Raw genomic sequence first — 16,445 nt, 5'->3', positions numbered from 1 at the left:
AGAGCCTAGGACTTGATGATCAGAAGGTCGGTGGTTTGAATCCCTGTGACAGGGTGAGCTCCCGTTGCTCAGTCCCTGCTCTTGCCAACCTAGCAGTTTGAAAGCGTGTCAAAGTGCAAGTAGATAAATAGGTACCACTCCGGCAGGAAGGTAAACGGTGTTTCCGTGTGCTGCTCTGGTTTGCCAGAAGTGGCTTAGTCATGCTGGCCACATGACCCAGAAGCTGAATGCCGGCTCCCTTGGCCAATAAAGCGAGATGAGCGCCGCAACCCCAGAGTCGGTCACAACTGGACCTAATGGTCAGGGGTCCCTTTACCTTTACTTTGACTGTTCCAGGGACACACATAAGAATGCTTATGCTTGTAGCTGACAGCCATGCTAGACACAACATTTTTCACATATTAGTTGGGCAGTATGTAGCCGATTTTTGCTTAAGGTGGCTCAGTGGTAGACCATCTGCTTTGCGTGCAGAAGATCCACAAAATTTCCAGGAAGGGCTAGGAATGCCCCCTCTCTGAAACCCTGGATAACCTCTGCCGGAAAGTGGAAACTGCATTCTCCGAACCTTGTGCCCTTCAGAACTTTTTAGAGTCCTACTCCCATCAGCCCTAGCCAGCATGACTAGGGATGTCAGGGATGATGGGAGTTGTAGTCCAAAACATCTGGCGGACACCCAGTTGGAGAAGGCTAGTTTAGAAAATAACAGATAGACAGATCACCGCTTGTTCTACAAAGCAAAGAGAACCAGATAAGTAGTAGTAGTAGTAGTAGTAGTAATAATAATAATAATAATAATAATAATAATAATAATAATAATACATGAAAATGGTAAATGTGGATTAAATTGGAAGGGAAATACTGTATGGGACGTCATGTTGATGAGGATGGCACTACGTGCAAAACTTGCATGCATAAATGGCATCAAGTCCACAATGAAAACCAAGGAAGAAGAATTGTTCTGCCTTAGGCAGAGATGTATCCGACAGTGGAATGTGTCACTAGCACACTTTCGTTGTTAAGTTTCCTGTTTCCAGTGGGTGTCATTTATTGCCTTGTTTTTAAATCTATATTTTAATTTGTTCTAGAAACACTTCGTTGGCTGCTGTTTAACAACCATTAAAATATTTGAGCAGTGACACTGAAAAGCCCACAGTGCCTTTCTGATTGCCAAATTGGCGGCAGCTGTATGTAATTCTACCTACCGGCCGATACACAGATATGTCCCCAAATGCTTCCCAAGATCTTTTTCCTTTTGCAAGCTGTGGAAGTCATTGTACAATTGTGCTTTTCATGAAAAAAATACATGGCTTAGGTGAATTGTACCTTCCCCACCCATGCCACGCCCAGTAATGTTTCGGAATGCAGCTCCCCACAGCCCATGGTGGAAATTGTAGTCCGAAACACCGGGAGGGCACCAGGTTTGCATAGATGGGGCATAGCAGGATGTACACACACAAAAAGAACAACTCTGTGACTCTCCCGTGGAAGTGTGGAAACTCAGCTACAATTCTTCTTGGCAGCTTCAGGCAGAAGTACAATGACTGGGTTGTGCCAAGGTGTGTCCTTATTTGCCCAATATAATTCTTTTGATAGGAACAGTAGGCAAGCTGCCATTCCCGCCCCCTCCTGCAATCATTTCGGAAATATCTAATGTCGTGTTCTTCAGTTTTGGGTCCCTACCCAGGTGTGGTTGGACTACGATTCCCATCATCCTTGACCATTGGCTAAGCTGGATGAAGGGAGTTGTAGTCAAACCACATCAGGGGACCCAAGGCTGAAGAGCACAGATCTAACGCCGTTTGGTCTTGTTCATGCTAGCCAAGGTTTCCCAAACTCCAGCTAGCAAAACCAGTGGTCAGGGATGATGGGAATTGTAGTCCAAAAACAGCTGGAGACCCACGTTTGAGGAACCCAGTGCTAGCCAAAGAATGATGATAGTATAAAGTTTTTCAGTGGGTTAAGTGGATATTTTAACCTGGGTCTAGTAATAGGGGAACTGAAGTAAAGTGTGGCATTTCATCAGATTAATCCAGACTTTCCCAACCTGATGCCCTCCAGATGTTTGGGAGTCCATCTCCCATCAGCCTCAGCATCTGGGGTTGTGGAAAGTCAGTATTAATTTATCCAGGGTGTGAGTATGATGGAGGGATGGGAAACCTGTGGCCCTCCAGATGTTGTTGGACTCTGACCCCCATCAGCCCCAGCCAGCACAGACAGTGGTCCAGAGATCATGGGAGTTGTAGTCAACTAACAGGAGAACCTCAGGCTTCTCACTGTGTCCTTTCTTAAGCCTGTCTCCAGGCAGATCAATCCCACCCATGTTGCTGGAGAAGCAGCTGTTTCATCACAACAAATGTTGTGCTGTGCAAAAAAGAGGAAGTGCAAAATAATATTTCCCAAGAACATCATCACACCGTAAAAAAAAAAGTCTTTGTATATCTCAGCAACATTTCCTGTATGCCAGATGCTGGACACAAAGGTGTGGAAGGTTGTTGTCTTCATGCCCCGCTTATGAGTTTAGCAGCATCTATCTGATTGTCTGCTGCTGGAAACAGAATACTGGGGCCAAAATATTCATTGTCTTTGAAATGCATTTGCGTCCCTGAAATGTCTCCCATCAACTTCTAGTTAAAGCTGGCATGCAGGGGGTTGGTGCTGCACTTGGGCCTCCCCACCTTGGCTCCACGTTGTAGGTGACCCAAGTGCACGGAAATACTGAGCCCAACAAAACTGGCATCTCACCTGTCTGCTTGAACAAAAGGACACTGGGAAACGTGGGGAAGAGATGCTGTGAGTTGGCCAGTGTGATTTAAAGCGATGCACAGTCTGTCTCAAATCCAGCGAGACAAATCTTTACCTTCTTGTGAATTTCAACTTGGCAAACAAGTTGTTTATTGCCGTGACTTGCAGAAACCGTGTTAAGCAAAACTTTGCATTGATTTCTCAACTTCCATTTGAATTTGCAGATCGGAAGAACAATAGAGTTTAAACCTTTCGAAATGCCTTTTAAAATCTCAGTGCTGACAAAGCCCTTGGGCAAATGTTTGCTCAACCTGGTGCCCTCTGGATGTTTTGGACTACAGTTCCCATCAGCCCCAGTGAGCACTACTGGGTGACTCATTCACACACACACACACACACACACACACAGCCATCCTCTGCTCCTTTCCAGAGCATAATTCCTTCTTCACATGTTCATTTTATTTCCGTATTTAATTTAGCAAGATTTATATAGTGCTGAGTTGACAAAAACCTCTAATATAAAATAATAATATAAAATATTATCTGTAAATTATTTATTGAAAAATACCAAACATTTAAAAAATCAGCATGCAGTTAAAATATAAATAAAATAAGCAGTGCTAAAACAAATATACATAATAAAACTACACATGAACATTTCATGTCTGGGTTAGCTCGCCCAACAAAGTTTTTTTTTGCAGGGGCTGAAAACAGAAAATCAAAGACTCCTGCCTAAAATAAATGGGCAGGGGGTTCTAAACTGTAAGTGCTGCCACACTGAGGGATCACTTCCTTTCAAGTGTGACATAAACGTTACTATATATTGCACTTGTAAAAGTTCCAGTTCTGCAGACTGAATCATTTAAGTAGGTTAAGGCAGCCAATGATCCTAAGTTCTTGAGAGCTTTCTATACTAATAACACAAACTCCTTGCATTTGACCTGGTAACAAATCAGCAGCCTCTGAGTAGGGGTGTAGCCAGGATTTTTGTTGGGGGGGGCAGTATTCCCCACTGTGTCAGTGCCATGATCATTGCAGCCAGGAAGGAAAAAGCACTTAAGGGTGTAAAGTGGGGGGGCACTGAGAGGTGAGGCCTGGGAAGAGTTCTGAGGGCCACATGGAGAGGGCTGGGGGTGGTGTTAAGGATTTTTGCCATCCCTAAGGTTGTCAGAGTGATTCAGCTAGACAGGCCTTCAGCAGGCCTTGTCTGTTTCAGCCCACAAGAATGACATATTAAATGCATTCCACAAACATTAAGATTTCAGGCACTCTGAGCAATCTTTCCAATGAAATGAGAGTCGCACTGCTTTCACAATGAGAGAGAATTGGAACCAGTGCATTCGTGGTGATGTTTGGCACTTTACAGTATTCCCGCCCCCCCCTTAACAACTTCAGTCTTCCATTCAGGTGTGTCCTCCATTTAAAAACATGGGCAAAAATAGATAAGAGTCAGACAATTTTCCACAGTGGAATCCCCCCCCCCTTGCCCCATTTTCCTTTGGGAAATTAGCCACTTCACACACATACATTACTGGTTGTATCCAGCTTTAAGTTTCACTCTGAGCAGTTCCCTGAAGTAGACCTAACATAGTCAACAGGCCTAACTTATTCATGTAAATTAATTTCAATGGGTCTACTTTGCATATCTTTAGCATTGCGTACAACCCAATGAGTGAATAACAGTTGCAAATACAATATTATGAGGCAAGCTAGGAAGTTTACAAGGGACGCGGGTGGCGCTGTTGGTTAAACCACAGAGCCTAGGACTTGCCAATCAGAAGGTCGGTGGTTTGAATCCCCACGACGGAGTGAGCTCCCGTTGCTCGGTCCCTGCTCCTGCCCACCTAGCAGTTCGAAAGCATGTCAAAGTGCAAGTAGATAAACAGGTACCACTCCGGTAGGAAGGTAAATGGTGTTTCCGTGAGTTGCTCTGGTTCGCCAGAAGCAGCTTAGTCATGCTGGCCACATGACCCAGAAGCTGTACGCCATCTCCCTCAGCCAATAAAGCGAGATGAGCGCCGCAACCCCAGAGTCGGTCACGACTGGACCTAACGGTCAGGGGTCCCTTTACCTTTACCTAGGAAGTTTTCAAAGGTTCCCTGTGTGTTTTAGAGCCCTTGAAAATCAGGGGAGCTTCCGCAGATACAGGGGGGAAATCCCAAGCTACATAGAACATTGATCTGGTTGCCCACTATAAATCCAATTCTGTCACAGCAACAACTACAGAGACATTGGAGCATACCCTGTGGATGTGAGCGTAATCATGTGAGGTTACTTTATATGCAGGCAGCCAAAAAGTCCTTCCTCTGAGTCCCTCACCTGGAAACTCTCATTGTGTCCTGTAGGAATCATCAACCTCCCTTATGCCGAAATCGAAGAGCCCTTTGAAGCCTGGTACAACCTTACTGGGAACAAGAGTCGCATCGAGTACTACGATGGTAAGAAGCCGTAGAGAGGGCAGTGGGGTGGGAAGGAGATGCCAAATGCTCTTGGGTCTGGTATGGGAGACCTCATGCTCCAAATAATACGATGGAAATGGAGAAGAGGAGGCGCTGCAGATGTCACCTTGAGCACCTTGCAGGAAAGGTAGGATGTAAATGCAGTAATAATACAGGCAGAAGTGGGTTTCTGCAGTGGAGTAGAAAGTTCCCAGCAGATATCCCAGACCAAACAAGATGAGACGATGGAGTAGGGACAACATGGTTGGGTGTCAGCCAAGGCCCGTCCCCCAGCAAGGAGTGCACTGGACCTGCTCATCCTCTTCACCAAGGCAACCTTCTCAGCTGCTACTGCCTGCTGGCTCATTGGCCCTCTGCCTGGCTAGCAAGCAACTGGTAGCAGTCATAAGGAGGAAGGGCAGCAGCAGCCTGATATTGTGGCAGGGAGGAGGAAGTAGACTCAAGGAAGGAGGGAGGCCATGGGGGGTGAGGGGCATCTTGTCCAAGGACCCTGCAAAACCTGGAGCTGATGCTTCGATGGAGACCCCCCTTCTAGCTCTTTAACGACAGTAGCAATAAGCATAGGAAACTCACTTACACCAAGTCAGACAACTGGTCCATTTGGCTCGGCGATGTCTACACCAGGAATGGGAAATTCCGGCCTGCAGGTCAGTCTTGCCCAGAAGACGTTTTCCCCAAACCACAACCCACCTGTCCTTCACCATTGTCACTGGTGTTGCATGCTGACTAGTGAGTGAACAGGGTTCAATCCTGCACTGGCCGCACAGTCCTGCTCCCAACAATAAACAGGGCCACACAGCGTAGGCAGCAGGATTTGATCACAGGATTTTAGTGATACCAAAGGCCACCTAGCCCAGCTCCCCGTGATGCAAGAATCACGGCTGAAGAATCGCTGGCAGCTAATGCACTGAGATTAAAGATCGGAGCAAGATCTAAATGAGATCCAGGATTTATAGTGGAGGGGGGAGATTCTCAAAAGGGTTTTTGCAAGTCTCCTCTCCGTTCCTTTTGAAGTCCCTCCCCACTTCCCTTCTAAGTCCCCGATCTTAAGCAGGGTGGGGAGGCTCACAAAGTCTCCATCCCTGTTTTAAGGGATACCTTTTGAACTTAAGCAGCAGCCTCCAGTGTTGTTAAACTGGAAATGATCTTCCCACTCCCCTAGTGACCTTTGATTATGCTGAGGCTGCAAGCCTTAAATTAATTAAATAGTTGGAATGCTCACCTCAACATTTAGTTGTTAATGGGGGGGGGGGCAGATTTAAAAGGTGTGTCTGCAGCCGAAGATAATCTTTGCTTGCTTGCTTGCTGTTGAATTAAATTTATTTACTATTATTAAAGAGAGTTGTTCATTTGAGTGAGTTGGTCATGTTTATTTAAAGTGTAAGCTCTCCTGCTTCCTTCAGGACCTCAGACCTCTTATTTGCTTCTTGGCATTCTGCAAATGCATTCACATTTGCTTTAATTTACATTTCTGAATTTATTTACATTTGATTTGATTGAAAGCTAAGCTAAATAAAAAAAAATTAGCATGCACTCAGTGGGCAGCTGTAGCCTGTACAACTCGTACTGAATTGTGAGCACAGGATACTCCCGTGATCTTCCTCATTCAGATTGGCCCACGTCACATGCTTGCTCTTCCAAATATTTTGACTCATTCCTAAAACATTCCTGATCTTCTTATTGGCTCTTTCAAGAACCTTCAAAGAGATTTGCAACAATAAAAAGCAACACAGGCTGTGTATACACCATACATTTAAAGCACCTGTCCCCCCTCCCCCCCAAAAAGAATCCTGGGAGCTGTAGTTTGCTAAGGGTGCTGGGAATCATTGCTTTGTGAAGGGTAAACTGCAGTTCCCATGATTCTTTCAGGGCAGTCTGCTTTAAAATGTGTGTGTGTGTGTGTGTGTGTGTGTGGAGCAACAATAAAAGAGGGCTTTCAAACCACAGTCGAAAGACAGGGTTAAAATGCATGTGGGACCCTGGCACTGTCAGACACCCCCACCCCTTTAGTGCCTTCCAACCCCTCCCCTGCCCCTTTCTGGCTTGTGTACTTTGGTGAGCGGGGTGGGGTTGCTTGCTAGATCTCTGATTATTAGCACATGTCTACAGGAGCCATCTGCCTGCACAAGGATGAGCTCTTACTGCCTATTTGTATTTCCTCTCCTTTATGGCTGTTGCCGGTTTCTCCCCTTGCTTCTGCTGCAGGCCAAGTGGTGACCTTGCAGCTTGGGAGCACGAAGCCCTACGGCACCATGTTTAAGCTCACCCCGCAAACCACAGAGGACGTCGTGAATGCCGAGAAGTGCTTCCAGCTGAACGGCACCAAAGATGGACCTGTGAAACCGCAAGGCGTCTTTCCCAGCTTTAAAGGCTTCAAGGTGAGCAAGCGGAACTCAGCAGTCAAATGTTTAGGGTTGAACTGAAGAGCAGGTGGCCTTATAATATATCCTCCCCTTGTGGTCGACCCTGCTTGGTATTGTCTGCACTAAAGCACTGAGCCTCTTGGGCTTGCCGATCGGAAGGTCGGCAGTTCGAATCCGTGCAGTGGTATGAGCTCCCATTGCTCAGTCCCAGCTCCTGCCAACTAGCAGTTCGAAAGCACACCAGTTCAAGTAGATAAATAAGTACCACTGCGAAGGGAAGGTAAACAGTGTTTCCATGCGCTCTGGCACTCGTCATAGTGTCCCGTTGCACCAGAAGCAGTTTTGTCATGCTGGCCACATGACCTGGAAAGCTGTCTGTGGACAAACGCCGGCTCCCTCGACCTGAAACGAGATGAGCTCCACACCCTATAGTCGTCTTTGACTGGACTCAACCATCCAGGGGTCCTTTACCTTTTACCTTTACCTTTGTCTGCACTGATTGGCAGTGGATCTCCAGGATTTCAACCTCAGAGATGCTGAGGATTGAACCTGGGTCCTTTGGCAGGCAAAGCAGTCTGAGCTAAGACCCTTCCCCACTTGGATCTGGGACACCTGCTATGGAGTGATTCTGTCACCTTTGCCTACTGGGTGCTTAGCCTTAGTTGCCTGTCAATAAACATGACATACCTTTCAGGTTGCTCATTGGTAATAACATTAATAATAATAATTTTATTTATATCCCACTCATCTGGCTGGGTTTGCGCATATATAAAAACACAACAAGACATCAAACATATCCTATACAGGCAACAAACAAACCAATAAATCAATAGAAACCAATAATGACAGTTTATAGTTACACCCAAATTAAAATAACCACCAACCCCAACCCCCACCAGACAAAAACAAAACAGAGGAAGCAAAATTAGAACCGTTTAAAACATTGTAAAACTAGGGTTGCCATATTCTTCTTGGTGAAAGTTGTTGAGCTTTTTAGGAGTCTTTTAGCTGTTTTCAGGGTGAGTGTGAGCCTCGCCCCCTAGGCCAGGTGGACATAGGACTTGCAGGAGGAAGCGCTCTTCTTTCCAGCACACATTAGAAGGTGCAACATACGTGGAGATCATAGGGCTGGTTGCAAGCAGCTGAGACTTGCAGCTGGGGCAAGGGCATCGGCTCTGGGATTTGTAGTCCAAAGTGTTAAGGAGGGTGCTAGATTAGGAGAGGCTGTGATAGAGCTCTGCCACAGAGCTATGGTCCTTTCCTCAAAGTCTCTTCCAAGCCCAGTCTCCCACGGCGTAGGAATTAGGTGCATAGGAAGCTGCCTTTTTAGACCCAAGGTTAATCCGGATCAGTATTGCCTACACCAACTGGCCACGGCTCCCAAGGGTTCTAGGAAGGGGACCTTCCCAGGCCTGCCTGGGATTCAAACCTAGTAGTTTCTGCTATGTACTCTGCCTTATATCAGCATCGGACTCCTTGTCCTTTGGCCCATGCAAAAATTTGCCACTTGATTCCTTATTAAGTGGAGATGCCAGGGATTGAACCCAGGACCTTCTGCGTGCAAGGCAGGTGCTCTGCCACTGAGCTGTAGCTCCTCCCCAGTTCATCAGCCTCTTGTAGCCTACCTGTCTACACCTGCTTCAGAGGCTACTGTGCTTGCACGGAGACCCGCCAGCTTCAGATGTCACTTGACATTTCAGCCCCTTCCCTTTCTGACAGGGCTCAAGAGAGCTGCTCCTGTCGAAAGAGGGTGGCAGGTCCTCAGGCAGCTTGGCTCAGTGATTCAGCTACTTGCCATAAGCTGCTCTGGCATGTGCCAAGCTTCCAGGACGAATGCAAAATAGGCTTCGCCCAGATGCAGTTCCTTGATAATCGTGAAAAGTTGTTCCACGGTGGCTGTTAAAAGTGGCACTCGTTGCAGGGAAGATGTGTTTGATGACAAGCTGTAACTTGACTTTTGCCAAGCTGCTGCCCTGAATAGTGAAGTCAGTGTGTGTGTCCGTGCGTCCGTGTGTGTGCATGTGTGACTTTGCTTTAGTTGGAAGACTTAAAAAACAGGGAGGGAGATGGGGAGCTCTAGGCCAGGCATAGGCGAACTCGGCCCTCCAGATGTTTTGGGACTACATCTCCCATCATCCCTAGCCAACAGGACCAGTAGTCAAGGATGATGGGAGTTGTAGTCCCAAAACATCTGGAGGGCCGAGTTTGCCTATGCCTGCTCTACACCAAGAGGAGTCCGTGTGATGCCCTCCTGCTGCTGCCTGGCTACTGCAACCATCTGGCCCCAAGCCACTCTGGGGGCCTTTTTTGGCTGAAAAGTGGGGTAAAAATGCGGCAAGCAAGCAAGCAAGCATCATTCAATAGATGCAGCTTGCAAGTGAACTCCAGTATTACACAGTGGACGCTGGCAACCTGTCCAGCTTAATTGGTAGGCTATTTATTTGGAGGCTATGGGAGACTAGAGCAGGGGGAACCAAACTAGCTTTTGGGACTATAACTCCTGTCATCCCAGGCCAGAGCTGGTGGTTCCAATGAGAATTGTAGTCCAACAATATATGGAGGGCACCATATTGGCCACCTTTGGAGGAGACATAAGAGAGCTAGATAGACCAGAATGATGACCTTGGGTTGCATCCAGCTATGTTCTGCTCCGAGTGGACATACTAAAAAGAATAATCCCCATTAAAGTCAATGGGTTGTTTGCCGTGCGTGTCCCACTCAGAGCAAACCCATTGGAATTGATGGATAGGGCTAACTTAAGTTTATGAATTGGTAGGACTCGCATTGGATTACAGCCCTTTTCATGCCTGCCCTTTCCATTGCTCCTCCCCAGCCCATAAGGGAAGAATACTACAAAGGCAAATACTGCACCGTGTGGCAGAACATCTCTTACGGGGGCAAGAAGAAGAATATCTACACCATGTGGGTCACCAACAGCAGCTGCGGTGTGTCGCCTGTGCACTACGAGATGAAGGGCTTCAACACTTTGCTAGGGTCCCACTACGACAAGTATGAAATAGATTACACCGACTTCTCCAACAGCTTCCCAGCTTCCGTCTTCAACCTGAAGCCGAATGGTGAGTACGAGATTATCCTTCCGCACCCTTCCTCCAAGTAGCTTAGGGTGATCTCGCTCACAGCGGCAAAACAACTTATCTGGGTTTATCTTGCTCAACAACTTTGTAAGGCCACGTGTGCCCTCAAGCAGGTCCGCATCTTTGCAATGGATCTTCTGCCTGAGTTTGACATGCTAGCCTCTGCACTGCAGGGGTGAGGAATCCCGGGGCTCTTTGCCTGTTGTTGGACTTCATCTCCCATCAGCCCCAGCCAGCATGGCCCAATTGTCAGGGAAGGTGGGAGTTGTAGTCAAATGGCACATGGAGGGCTGCAGGTTCCCTGTTCATTTCTGCTTTGCAGCTTCTCTCTTGTGTTTTCTGTGGCTTGGTTGGCATTCCACAAAGTGCACCCCTCACAGAGCTGCTGTTCCAAGCACTCTTAGCAAACTATAGCTCCCGGGATTCTTTGAAGGAAGTCATGTGCTTTAAACATGTTCTAAATGTGTTCTTTAATTGTACGGTGCGGATGTGATCTAACTGGTTGGAGCACTTTGTGGAATGCCAACCAAACCACAACAAACACAAGGGCAACAAAGTATGAAATAGTTCTGTAGCACAAGATCTGGCAGAACATTGTGGTGTGTGTGTGTGTGTGTATCTAGTCCTTAAGACAAGATATTCTGTCCCAAATCCTCCCTAGCAGGCACCCACCCTATTCTTTCCTGAAAAGCGTAAACTACTGTGATTTCTTCACCTTTGTGTTGAGCTTATTTCTTTGCTGAACCTTCCTGGTCCAGTTGGAATATTCTGAGCTGGTTTTGCAGAACACATTAAAAGCGTAGTTTTAAACCCCCATCCTGCCACTGCTGCTGCTGATGAGACAAGCCAGAATATGGCCCGTTGCATCATTCGAATTTGGGCTGGTTCGTTTCTCTCCAGACAAACCACAAGTGGGAGCCAAGGTGTGTTTATGGCTTACCACATGTGGTTTATTTGGGGGAAAACAAACCATGCACCTGGGTTTGTATAACACAACAAGCCAGATTCTGGCTCAATCGGGTTGCTGTGTGGGAGGAGCGTCGTGGGAACTTTTACTGTGCAGCAGCTCACTGCTCATTCACAGGAAACCATAGTTCATCTTAAACTATGGTTGGTGCTGCAGGAGCCAATGTCGTGTGTTTGGGATGCTGTTGGACTACAACTCACACTGACCGCTGGCCATGCTGATGGGACTGGGAGTCCAGAGACGATTAGAAGTCACCACATTGGCTACCCTTAGTTTTAATGCAAGAGTGGGATACCTTTGACAACCTGAGGGCCCCGTTCCCATGTGGGCTGCCTTCCTAGGGCTGCATAACAAGTGGTAGATGTGGCCAGACACACACCACTACCAATCCAGACAAGCAAGAGGTATAATAAGAGGTATAAGCAGGGCCAGTGAAGGGTTTGGCCTGGGGCATGGCTGGGCAGAGTCCCGAGGAACAATCAGAAAAGCCCCAGGAGCTCCAATCAGTCCCCAGGCTTGACGTTCCTCAACTGGACCTCTGTTTCCACGTGTCAGCTAAATCAGCCTCTCCATATTCAGACCTTCTACCTGCTTGTCTGTTAGGAGAATAGATGGGACAATAACTGATTGATCTGTTTGAGCGCCACAATTTAAGAAGGATATTGACAAGTTGGAACGTGTGCAGAGGAGGGCGACCAAGATGATCAAGGGTCTGGAAACCAAGCCTTATGTGGAATGGCTGAGGGAGCTGGGTATGTTTAGCCTAGAACAGAGGAGATTGAGGGGAGATAACGATGGCCATCCTCAAATATCTCAAGGGCTATCACATGGAAGATGGAGCAAGCTTTTTTTCTCCTGATCTGGAGGGTAGGAAGCCAGTGGCTTCAAGTTACAAGAAGGGGAGGTTCTTACTAAACACCAGGAACATCTTTCTGACAGTAAGAGCTGTTCAGCAGTGGAACAGTCTTCCTTGTGGGGTTGTGGACTCCCCTTCAATGGAGGTTTTTCAGCACAGGCTGGGTGGCCACCTGCCATGGATGCTTTAGTTGAAATCCCTGCTTATTTTATTTTTTGAATATTCTAAATAGTTGTTTTTAACTCTTTACAATTTTATCATTGTATTCTCTTTGTGTATTCTGCTTTGAGGATTTTATTTATTTCTTTACAATCAAGCAGTGTATACTTATTAGGAAATAAATAAATAAATCTGCCTGGTTATTTTCTCCCTAGAAACAAAACTATGCGATGAACTGCCCGGCGACTCCTCAGAGCATCACATCATGGCAAACCCCATGGCAGATTTTGTGGGGGGAGAAGAGGACCGAGCCCATCAAGTGTTCCACCAATACAGAAAACGGTTTGGAAAGACCTACGACGATGAACGGGAGATGGAACACAGGAAGCACACCTTCACCCACAACATGAGGTCATTGGTTGTCTTTGAATTTATTTATTTTTCATCCTGTCCTTCAGCCAAAAAAAGGGCTCTGGGAGCCACAAGAAGATAGTCCCTGACCTCAGGTTTACAATCTAAAAGGCACAGCACAAAAGGGAAAAGGGACTGGGAGGGGAGAGGGGGGAAGCAATCTTAGGAGGTAGTTGCATTATTTTGATAATGACTACCTAGAATAGAGGGACGGGGGTGGCGCTGTGGGTTAAAACACAGAGCCTAGGGCTTGCCATCAGAAGGTCGGCAGTTCAATCCCTGCGACAGGATGAGCTCCGGTTGCTTGGTCCCTGCTCTTGCGAGATGAGCGCCACAACCCCAGAGTCGGCCACGACTGGACCTAATGGTCAGAGGTCCCCTTACCTTACCTAGGACTGAAATATTTGAAAAGGAGGAGCTAGATATTGGTGGCTTTTCAAGCAGAGCTAATGGAGAAGCGCTGTCATCCCATCTCACCTTTACTGATGGAGTATATTATAAAAAGGAGTAATTATGAAACAGGTGGTGGCTGTGCTGTCAGAGTCAAAGCATGGGATCTGAAATCTTGCACCAATATATTTAGATCTGGCTCTGGTTCCTGGAGGTGAGGGGAAGGAACATAGGGAGATGCTCTATACCAAGTCACACCAGTGCTCACACCATTGCTGTCAACACTGACTGGCAGCAGTGGTTGCTGACTTGCCAGTTGAAGACCAGTGGGTTAGAGAGCCAATAGGAACACGGGAAACTTCCTTGAGCTGAGTCAGACCATTGGTCCATCTAGCTGAGTATTGTCAGCACTGACTGGCAGCAGCTCTCTGGGGTTTCAGGCAGAGAACATTTTCACCCTTACCTGAAGACACTGGCAATTGGACCTGGGACCTTCTGCACACAAAGCAGATTTTCTACCAATGAGCAACAGCCGTTCCTCAAGGGGAAGTGTGTACTCTTGCATATGTATGTATGCATGCATGGAGGCACACTTGGCTTTTTGATGATAATATTGAGGTGACTGTAGCTACGCTTGTCTGAGGCTACCTTATTGTTTTTAAATCTGTTCAATATAATAAAATTCATTTTAAATCCCAGTATCCCAGCCTGTGCTGCCACTTAACACATGTTTTGGGGCTTAAGCTTTGCTGAAATCAAGACCCAGATCATTTGGGGCTCTTCCTCGAGGCTGGGGCCCCTCTGCTCAGTTGCTTCCCTGCATTTTGACCTAGGCTTTGGCACTGTGCTCTGAAGCAGCTTTTGTTTAATACATTTATATACTTCCCTTCGGTGCCAGTTTATCAGGACGATTTACAACCGGGGACAAAGCACATCATTGTAACAGAAACGTACTGAAACTGTGTTGATGAAAACAGCAGAATAAAAAGCAGCCTAAACCAAGTATCAAAACACCACACTAAAAAAATTCTCATCTGCTGTCGAAAGCCTGGAGCATTGTAAAAGACTTGATATGTGCCCTGGACGTTGAAAACTGTGCTATGCCACTTTAAAGAGTCATGAGCTTCCCCCAAAGAATCCTTGGAAGGGTAATATGTTGCTGAGATTTGTTAGGAGACCCCTGTTCCCCTTGTGGGGCTGCAATTCCCAGAATTCCCTGGGAAGAGGGACTGACTGTTAAACCACTCTGAGAACTATAGCTCTGTGAGGCGAATTTGGCCATACCAAATTTCTACTTTGGCTTTATCCCTGTACTTCCAAGAACCGTGTGTTAGTGTTCAAGGAACCTTTAACCCCAAGAGGGTTAGGGGAGGACGACAACAAGCCTGAGCCGCCCCCTGCCCAGCCCAGCCCTTTCTCCTCCAGCTTTCCCATTCTTTCTGCCCCACCCCCAGGTTTGTCCATTCCAAGAACCGCGCCAACCTCTCCTACAAGCTGGCGCTGAACCACTTGGCGGACCTCACCCAGGACGAGATAGCTGTGATGAGAGGCAAGCTCAAGACCACAGCGCCAAACAATGGGCTGCCTTTCCCTGAGGAGATGTACGTGGGCCTAATCCTGCCAGAGAGCTTGGACTGGCGGCTTTACGGTGAGTGGTGTTGGAAGGCAATCCTGTGTAGGCAAAAGGAACAAATAAGAAGGGGATTATACTGAGTCGTGCCATTGGTCCATCAAGTTCCATACTGTCTGGCAGCAGCTTTTTAGGATTTCAGGCTGGCCTCTCTCCCAGCCCTACCTGGAGATGCTGGGGACAGAACCTGGGACCGTCTGCATGCAAGGCGGATGCTATATCTCTGAGCTATAGGCGCCAATTGTTGTAAGCAATTGTGGTCCTAAGCCTTGGGAAATGCAGAGGAGAGCAATAGAATCTCCTGATGTTTTTTATTTTTGCCTGAAAAGCAGCTGTGGAGATTCTGAAACTCGACTGGAGCGGTGGTACAGTGGTGCCTCGCAAGACGAAATTAATTCGTTCCGCAGGTTTTTTCTTCTTGCGAGTTTTTCGTCTTGCGAAGCACGGTTTCCCATAGGAATGCATTGAAAATCAATCAATGCGTTCCTATGGAGACCGTCCAGGGACAGAGGGGAAGCGCCGCACGCCTTCCCCTCTGTCCCCGGACCTGTTTTAAAGCAAGGGGCAGCGGGGAGAATCGCTTCTCCCCGTTGCCGCCCCTTGGTTCAAAAGCGGTCCGGGGACAGAGGGGAAGGCGCGCGCGCGCCTTCCCCTCTGTCCCCGGAAATTGCGGGGCTGGCAACAGGGAGAAGCGATCTTCTCCCCGCCGCCCCTTGCTTCAAAAGAGGTCCGGGGACAGTGGGGAAGACGCGCTGCACTTCCCCGCTATCTCCGGAGCTTGCGGGGCAAGCTTCGTTTTGCGAAGCAAGCCCATAGGGAAATGCGTCTTGCAAAGCGGCTAAGAAAACGAAAAACTCCTTCGTCTAGTGAGTTTTTCGTCTTCCGAGGCGTTCGTCTTGCGGGATACCACTGTACTTGGAGAAGAGGGCATTAGTCCTCTCCCAGCCAAATGCAGATATTCCAATATACATACAGGTATTCCCCTGTTTGCCCTAAGGGCTCATCCACACTTTTTGCTTTCTCCCAGGAAAACCTGCTCTGTAATGCTGAATTGGAGCAAACCTCAGTAGGGTTTTCTTTGGACTGATGTTTGCTCCGATTTAGCATTAAAGAGTGGGTTTTCCTGGGAGACAGTGCAAAGGCAGAACCATTCCAACTCATGCCTAGAATGAATGGACAAGTGGGAAACCTCTTTGATCTGTATTTTCTAGGCATGGGGCAAGCAGAAATTTCCCCAGCACTACTGCTCCACTCAAATGTGGCCCCTCCCTGTCCCCCAGTTGGTTTTAATTAAAAATGAAAATAGAATTAACTCTCGAATGGCGCATCCTTGAAGTTACACACCTCTGCTGCTCCACATCCAAAAGGAGTGA

At 47.4% G+C, this 16,445-nt stretch overlaps 1 protein-coding gene across 1 annotated transcript in view; it reads left to right on the top strand.

Annotated features, from left to right (window-relative positions):
* Positions 1-16,445, top strand: part of LOC310849898 (digestive cysteine proteinase 1-like) — a 33,451-nt gene that overhangs the window by 11,218 nt on the left and 5,788 nt on the right. Inside the window, exons 3-7 of the mRNA XM_083750845.1 lie at positions 5,088-5,180; positions 7,407-7,579; positions 10,398-10,641; positions 12,857-13,052; positions 14,897-15,090. Coding sequence (XP_083606971.1) covers positions 5,088-5,180; positions 7,407-7,579; positions 10,398-10,641; positions 12,857-13,052; positions 14,897-15,090 — 900 coding nt within the window. The remainder of the gene's footprint in view (positions 1-5,087; positions 5,181-7,406; positions 7,580-10,397; positions 10,642-12,856; positions 13,053-14,896; positions 15,091-16,445) is intronic.

The sequence above is a fragment of the Podarcis gaigeae genome, assembly GCF_964106915.1.
Source record: "Podarcis gaigeae genome assembly, chromosome: 8".
NCBI classification, from domain to species: Eukaryota; Metazoa; Chordata; class Lepidosauria; order Squamata; family Lacertidae; genus Podarcis; species Podarcis gaigeae.
This window is presented reverse-complemented; position numbering and strand designations above follow the sequence as displayed.